The sequence below is a fragment of the Mirounga angustirostris genome, unplaced genomic scaffold (assembly GCF_029215605.1).
Source record: "Mirounga angustirostris isolate CCGP_5_RB_7025 unplaced genomic scaffold, mMirAng1.0.hap1 SCAF_17, whole genome shotgun sequence".
Taxonomy (NCBI): domain Eukaryota; kingdom Metazoa; phylum Chordata; class Mammalia; order Carnivora; family Phocidae; genus Mirounga; species Mirounga angustirostris.
In genome coordinates, this window is record NW_026991725.1 from 31,947,648 (window position 1) to 31,955,032 (window position 7,385).

Sequence of the window (7,385 nt, forward strand, 5' to 3'; positions counted from 1 at the left end):
GTGGTCCCATCTCTTCCCTTCCATGTCCACCAGTCCTACCCCAAGAGTCCTCTCTACTTGCCACCTCTGCTTCCTTACTGCCCCTTAACCACTTTTAGTCTGGCTTCTGTGAGAGAAAGGGGCATTATGTCATTAAAATCATAAACTTTGGGATCAAACACAACTTGGTCAAAGTCTCCATTTATACTTCCTTTCTCTGAGGGCTTGGACAAGTCATTTAACCTCTCAGTCTCACTGTTTTCATCTATAAAAAGGATTAATGGGGTCACCATGAGAATTAAAACTGAGAAAGTCTTTTTAAAAAGAGATAAGGTCTTGGGGCACCTGGGTGGCTCAGTCAGTTAAGCGTCTGACTCTTGATTTTGGCTCAGGTCCTGATCTCAGAGTCCTGAGATTGAGCCCTGTGTTGCACTCAGGGTGGGGTCTGCTTCCTCCTCCTCCCTCTCCCTCTGCCCTTCCCCCTGCTCTCTCTCTCATGCACTCTCTCTCAAATAAATAAATCTTTTTAAAAAGAGAGATAAAGTCTCTTTTCACCTCTTGCAGGGCCTAATAAATAATATTCTTTAAGAAAAAAGGGGGGGGCACTCCCGGCTGGCTCAGTCAGTAGAGCATGTGACTCTTGATCTCAGGGTTGTAAGTTCAAGCCCCATATTCAGTGTGGAGATTACTTAAAAATAATATCTTTTAAAAAAAGAAAAAAGAAAGAAAACACCTAACCTCTTGGCATTCAATTGAAGCTACTCTCTCAAAAGTCACAGACAACTGCCAACCACCAAATAAAGTAACTTTTTTGTCCTTTCTCACCCTCTAAACCTCTCCCGTAGTGTTGGCGGTATTGATACAGCACTTTCCAGAACTTGTTGTGTAGTCCTAGTTCTCCCCCTGCCTGTCTGGTTGCTCTTCTCGCTTCCTTCTCCTAATGTCACTGTTCACTGTGATTTTGTCCTCTCGTCTTCTCCGTCCTCAGACTCTCTCCCACGGCATCAGCACCAAAATACTGAAGAATACTAGCCAGTTATTTGTGGGATGTTCTCGTTGTTAGACTGAGTTCACATATCGTCAGCAAGAATACCATAGAAGTGCTCCGTGTCCTTGTAATGCAGCACTTCGGGAGGTGTATGCTGTTGCTATGTCCTATCACAGGGGATGCTAACCTCGATCACCTGGCTCGGATGGTGTCTTCCAGGTTTCTCAGTTCTGAAGCTACTGTTTTACCCTTTGTCATTAAGAAATGTCTTTGAGGGAGATGCTTTGAGACTAGACAGATACCTTGTTTCTCATGCTTTTGTCCACTGATTTTAGGATCCATCAAAGATTCTTGCTGCAATAATGATTGCTTTGGTGTTTCTACACTTTCTATTTTCCTCATTCCTTCAGCATTTATTAGAATTTTGATGTAAGGAAGAGCTGTCCCTTTTCCCCTATATATGTATTTTTTTTAATTATTCACTTATAGTACTACGGGTTCCTGTATTTATTTTATACTAGGACCTATAACCCATTGCCATTATTATTTGTTTGCTCAAATTGCCCAAGGTTTGGCCTTTGGGAGCCCCTTCAAGTTGGCTCCTGTATCCTTTCATCTTCAGCTAAAGTATTTTATGAGCATTTCGGTACTTTCTGGCATTACCAGATTTTCCACACTCATCATTTACTATTAATGCCCCAACCCCAGGAATTAATCATTTCTCCAAGGAGCCAAAGCACCTTTTATTCATCCCCCTAGTTTTTGAAAATGTAGTATGAATAGACCAATGGAACAGAATAGAGAACCCAGATATGGACCCTCAACTCTGTGGTCAAATAATCTTTGACAAAGCAGGAAAAAACATGCAATGGAAAAAAGTCTCTTCAATAAATGGTGCTGGGAAAATTGGACAGCCACATGCAGAAGAATGAAACTCGACCATTCTCTAACACCATTCACAAAGATAAACTCAAAGTGGATGAAAGACCTCAGTGTGACACAGGAATCCATCAAAATCCTAGAGAACATAGGCAGTAACCTCTTTGACATCGGCCACAGCAACTTCTTTCAAGATACATCTCCAAAAGCTAGTGAAACAAAAGCAAAAATGAACGTTTGGGACTTCATCAAGATAATAAGCTTCTGCACAGCAAAGGAAACAGTCAACAAAACAAAGAGGCAACCCACAGAATGGGAGAAGATATTTGCAAATGACACTATAGATAAAGGGCTGGTATCCAAGATCTATAAAGAACTTCTCAAACTCAACACCCAAAAAACAAATAATCAGGTCAAAAAGTGAGCAGAAGATATGAAAAGACACTTCTCTGAAGAAGACATACAAATGGCTAACAGACACATGAAAAAATGTTCATCATCATTAGCCATCAGGGAAATTCAAATCAAAACCACATTGAGATACCACCTTACACCAGTTGGAATAGCAAAAATGGACAGGGAAAGAAACAACAAACGTTGGAGAGGTTGTGGAGAAAGGGGAACCCTCTTACACTGTTGGTGGGAATGCAAGTTGGTACAGCCACTTTGGAAAACAGTGTGGAGGTTCCTCAAAAATTTAAAAATAGAGCTACCCTATGACCCAGCAATTGCACTCCTGGGTATTTACCCCAAAGACACAGATGTAGTGAAAAGAAGGGCCATATGCACCCCAATGTTCATAGCAGCAATGTCCGCAATAGCCAAACTGTGGAAAGAGCCGAGATGCCCTTCAACAAATGAATGGATCAAGAAGATTTGGTCCATATATACAATGGAATATTACTCAGCCATCAGAAAGGATGAATATCCAACTTTTACATCAACGTGGATGGGACTGGAGGAGATTATGCTAAGTGAAATAAGTCAAGGAGAGAAAGTCAATTATCATATGGTTTCACTTATTTGTGGAACATAAGGAATAGCGTGGAGGACACTAGGAGAAGGAAGGGAAAAATGAGGAAGGTGGAATTGGAGGGAGAGATGAACCATGAGAGACTACGGACTCTGAGAAACAAACAGGGGAGGCGGGATTGGTTAGCCCGGTGATGGGTATTAAGGAGGGCACGTACTGCATGGAGCACTGGGTGTTATACAAAAACAATGGGTTGTGGATCACCACATCAAAAACTAATGATGTATGGTGACTAACATAACATAATAAAATTTTTTTAAAAAATGTAGTATGAGCATGAAAATTCTCAATGACTATCCATGACCTCTGATTCAAATTCAGACCAGATAGCCTGGCATTCAGAAATATCCCTGCTCTGGTCCCAGAAGACCCTCTCAACTTTGTAGTTTAAACTTGCCCTTCATGTACCTTACCCTTACAAAAACTAGAGTTAATCATTTCCTATCTCAGCCAGTTGAGATGGACCTTTTCTGAGTTTGTTTGGGTTGCTATAACAAAATACCTCAGACACGGTGGCTCGTAGACAGCATTTATTTCTCTCAGTTCTGAGGCTAAGTCTCAAGATCATGGTGCTAGCAGATTCGGCAGCTGGTGAGAGCTTCCTAGTGTTCAGCCAGCACCTTCTTGCTCTGTTCTCCTGTGGTGGAGGAGGGAAAGCAAGCTCTCTGGGGCCTTAATAGTAGGACACTTCTCACTTCCCAAACGTCCCATCTCCATTTAATATCATTACATTGGGGGTGAGAATTCCAACATACAATTTTAGGGGGACAAAAGCATTTAGACTATAGCACCTTTCCTTCAGAATCTGTCCCTGATTCTAGTTAGGCATTCTCTCCAGTTTCATTGCGCTTGTACTTTCCTTATAACAGTCTTTGTCCTTTGTTGGATAGGTTTTTGTCACACTGGTCGCATCTCCCCTACCTTGTTTGAAAGTCCTTGAGAACAGAATCTATATTTTACTACCTTATTCACCTTTTCATGCTAGGTGGTACCTTGCACAAAGTAGGCATTCAGTAAACATTTGTTAAATAGATTGCTGGTGGGTCAGAATGGCTAAAATTACCACGTCAGGAAACGACAGATGTTGGCAGGGATGTGGAGAAAGGGGAACCCTCCTACACTCTTGGTGGGAATGCAAGCTGGTGCAGCCACTCTGGAAAACAGTATGGAGGTTCTTCAAAAAGTTGAAAATAGAGCTACCATACAATCCAGAAATTGCACTACTGGGTATTTACCCCAAAGATACAAATGTAGGGATCCGAAGGGGTACGTGCACCCTGATGTTTACAGCAGCAATGTCCACAATAGCCAAACTGTGGAAAGAGCCAAGATGTCCATTGACAGATGAATGGATAAAGAAGATGTGGTATATATATACAATGGAATATTATGCAGCCATCAAAAGGAATGAAAGCTTGCCATTTGCAACGACGTGGATGGAACTGGAGATTGTTATGCTGAGCGAAATAAGTCAATCAGAGAAAGACATGTATCATATGACCTCACTGATATGAGGAATTCTTTATCTCAGGAAACTGAGGATTGCTGGAGTGGTTGGGGGTGGGAGGGATGGGGTGGCTGGGTGATGGACATTGGGAAGGGTATGTGCTATGGTGAGCACTGTGAATTGTGCAAGACTGTTGAATCACAGATCTGTACCTCTGAAACAAATAATACATTATATGTTAAAAAAAAAAAGAAGAAGAAGATAGCAGGAGTGGAAGAATGAAGGGGGGGAAATCGGAGGGGGAGACGAACCATGAGAGACAGTGGACTCTGAAAAACAAACTGAGGGTTCTAGAGGGGAGGGGGTGAGAGGATGGGTTAGTCTGGTGATGGGTATTAAAGAGGGCACGTTCTGCATGGAGCACTGAGTGTTATGCACAAACAATGAATCATGGAACACTACATCAAAAACTAATGATGTAGGGGCACCTGGGTGGCTCAGATGGTTAAGCGTCTGCCTTTGGCTCAGGTCATGATCCCGGGGTCCTGGGATCGAGTCCCACATCGGGCTCCCTGCTAGGCGGGGAGCCTGCTTCTCCCTCTGCCTCTGCCTCTCTCTCTCTCTCTGACTTTCATGAATGAGTGAATAAAACATTTAAAAAAAAAAAAAAACTAATGATGTAATGTATGGTGATTAACATAACATAATAAAAAAAAAGTTGAAAAAAAAAAAATAGATTGCTGGTGGAACTAAAGCTGGGGAGAACCAGATGCAGAACTTATATGTTTCAAGTATTCTAACTACCCCTGGAAGCCTACCTGCCAGAAAAGGCTACTCTTCTGGTGAAACTTGTGGCTTCCTTCTGGTAGATCGATCTTAACCAGCCTCTTCTTTCAACCTAAACGTGCAACCAACACTGCAGCCATAAAAGCCACTATTGGAACATAGTCTAACATTAAGCTCCAAGTACCTCTGGCCACGTTGGCCAGATCTTTGAGATTCTGCCCTCCCACTGGAAGAAAAAAGTAGCCTCTGCCAAAGCTTGGTGGTCAAAAGTATGATTCATGATATGAGGTATTTTGCTTCTTTGGAAGACCAAAAAATTTGAGCTTCAAAATGTTTTTCTTCCCTTTCATGATTTCAAAGACAGTTTTTTTGTGTCAGCAGAGCTACACGTCTTTCAAATCTTGGTCTGAAAAGAACTGTTTGAGGACAAAGGAGAATATACCTCAGGAAAACAGAGCTGGAGCTGGGAGTTTTGGTTTTTTGGTTCCTTTTTCTGTGAAAACAAAAGTCTGACCTTATGAAAAGAGGTTCTCCCCTGAGGGGCATCTACCAGAGTTCGAGCTCAGCAGTGATCTAGCCTGAGTAGGAGAGAATTTTCTAGATTTTCTCAGAGATTGATTCAGGGTATGGGAAGGGATGACTCTCTCTAGTCTAGTCATGTGCAGTGGACCAATGTGACTGGATTGGCGTGGCCACAAATCTTTGTTCACATACATTTCTCTGTCCTTCCCCTTAGGTGGATCATTTGGACAAGAATGGGCAGTGTGCTTTGGTCCATGCCGCACTCCGAGGTCACCTGGAGGTTGTCAAGTTTTTGATTCAGTGTGACTGGACGATGGCCGGCCAGCAGCAAGGAGTATTTAAGAAGAGCCATGCCATCCAGCAGGCCCTCATTGCTGCAGCCAGCATGGGGTACACGGAGGTAAGAAAGCAGGTGATAAGGTTTAGGGTTTTTAGTTTCTTTCAGGCTGTGTATTGAAGGACCTAGGAAACGGGGAAAAGGGTGGCATTATTACAAAATTAGCTGCCTAATTAATGTGGATTAGCGTTTTGGTCACTGTTTTGAGGAATAGGAGACTGAACTCCATGAAGCACTTGAATTCTCAAATACCAGCATATCTAGAATTATGAATACAGCCCTTGAGAGTGGAAAAGAACTTTGGAAATCATCTAATCCAATTCCTCCCCATCTTGCCACCCTTATTTAATAGACAGTGACACTCGGCTCCTGGGGATTATTTACTGACCTGTGCTCACATGGGTAGGCAGTGTGGAATGGGAAGAGCACCACATTTGAAATCTCAGAAGGACTAGGTTGGAGTCCCAGTTTACTACTCATTCGCTCTGGACCTTGGGCAGTTCACCTAATCTCTTAGAACCTTCGTTTCTCATCAGTAAAATTAGTCTCATATATTCTTTTTTACACAGCTGGTATGAAAGGTGCTTTGTAAGCTGTTAAACACTATACAAACAGTATTTTTGCTGAATTGTTTTACTAATCATAATAATAATACAGTAACAAATGTATGGAACTGATAACTGCTAGGAAATGCTGAACATCCAGTTCCCAGAGGGTTGTGTAGTAGAGCGGAAGTATGTGTGTGTGTGTGTGTACATACATACATACTTAAAATTAGTATAAATTTGGGGCGCCTGGGTGGCTCAGTCAGTTAAGCGGCTGCCTTCAGCTCAGGGTCCTGGGATCGAGCCCCGCATTGGGCTCCTTGCTCAGCGGGAAGCCTGCTTCTCCCTCTGCGTGTCAAATAAGTAAATTAAAAATTCTTTTAAAAAAATTAGTATAAATTTTACTGATATGAAGAACATGTAGCATACAGTTTACAGATAATGAAACATACAGTACTCTTAATGGAATGCTTGATTTTTGTGAAATTTATATCTGAAGCCAACCTGTGGTTGCAACTCTTTGATCATTTATAGATGATCTTTTTTGCTCTTTTCCCAATAATTTTCTTGTCATTAAATCTGATACATGATCTATGTTAAACTACTTCTCACCCTCATACAAATCATATTCATTAAACTGGAGCCTCTTGGAGCATTAGCACTGAATCAAATCTTGATTTATAATGTTTGCCAATTTCCAAGGTGTAAATGCTCCCACCACGGCTGATATGGAGCTGCCATTGTGATGTTGCGAAGAGATGCATAGGAGCACATACCGTGATGGGCTGTTTCCACCATACAACACAATACATATGAATAACCTCAAGAGCATAGATAGAGTGTAGTTAAATAAATAAGAAGTCGTGAGA

General features: G+C 41.9%; 1 protein-coding gene across 10 annotated transcripts in view; it reads left to right on the forward strand.

Moving 5' to 3' along the window:
- Positions 1-7,385, forward strand: part of TANC2 (tetratricopeptide repeat, ankyrin repeat and coiled-coil containing 2) — a 361,538-nt gene that overhangs the window by 324,328 nt on the left and 29,825 nt on the right. For all 10 annotated transcript variants that reach the window (XR_010408383.1, XM_064582223.1, XM_064582220.1 and 7 more), the window contains one exon: positions 5,849-6,034. Coding sequence is in view for 9 of the 10 variants with exons in the window: in XM_064582223.1 (XP_064438293.1) it covers positions 5,849-6,034 (186 nt within the window). In the remaining variant the exon portion in view is untranslated. The remainder of the gene's footprint in view (positions 1-5,848; positions 6,035-7,385) is intronic.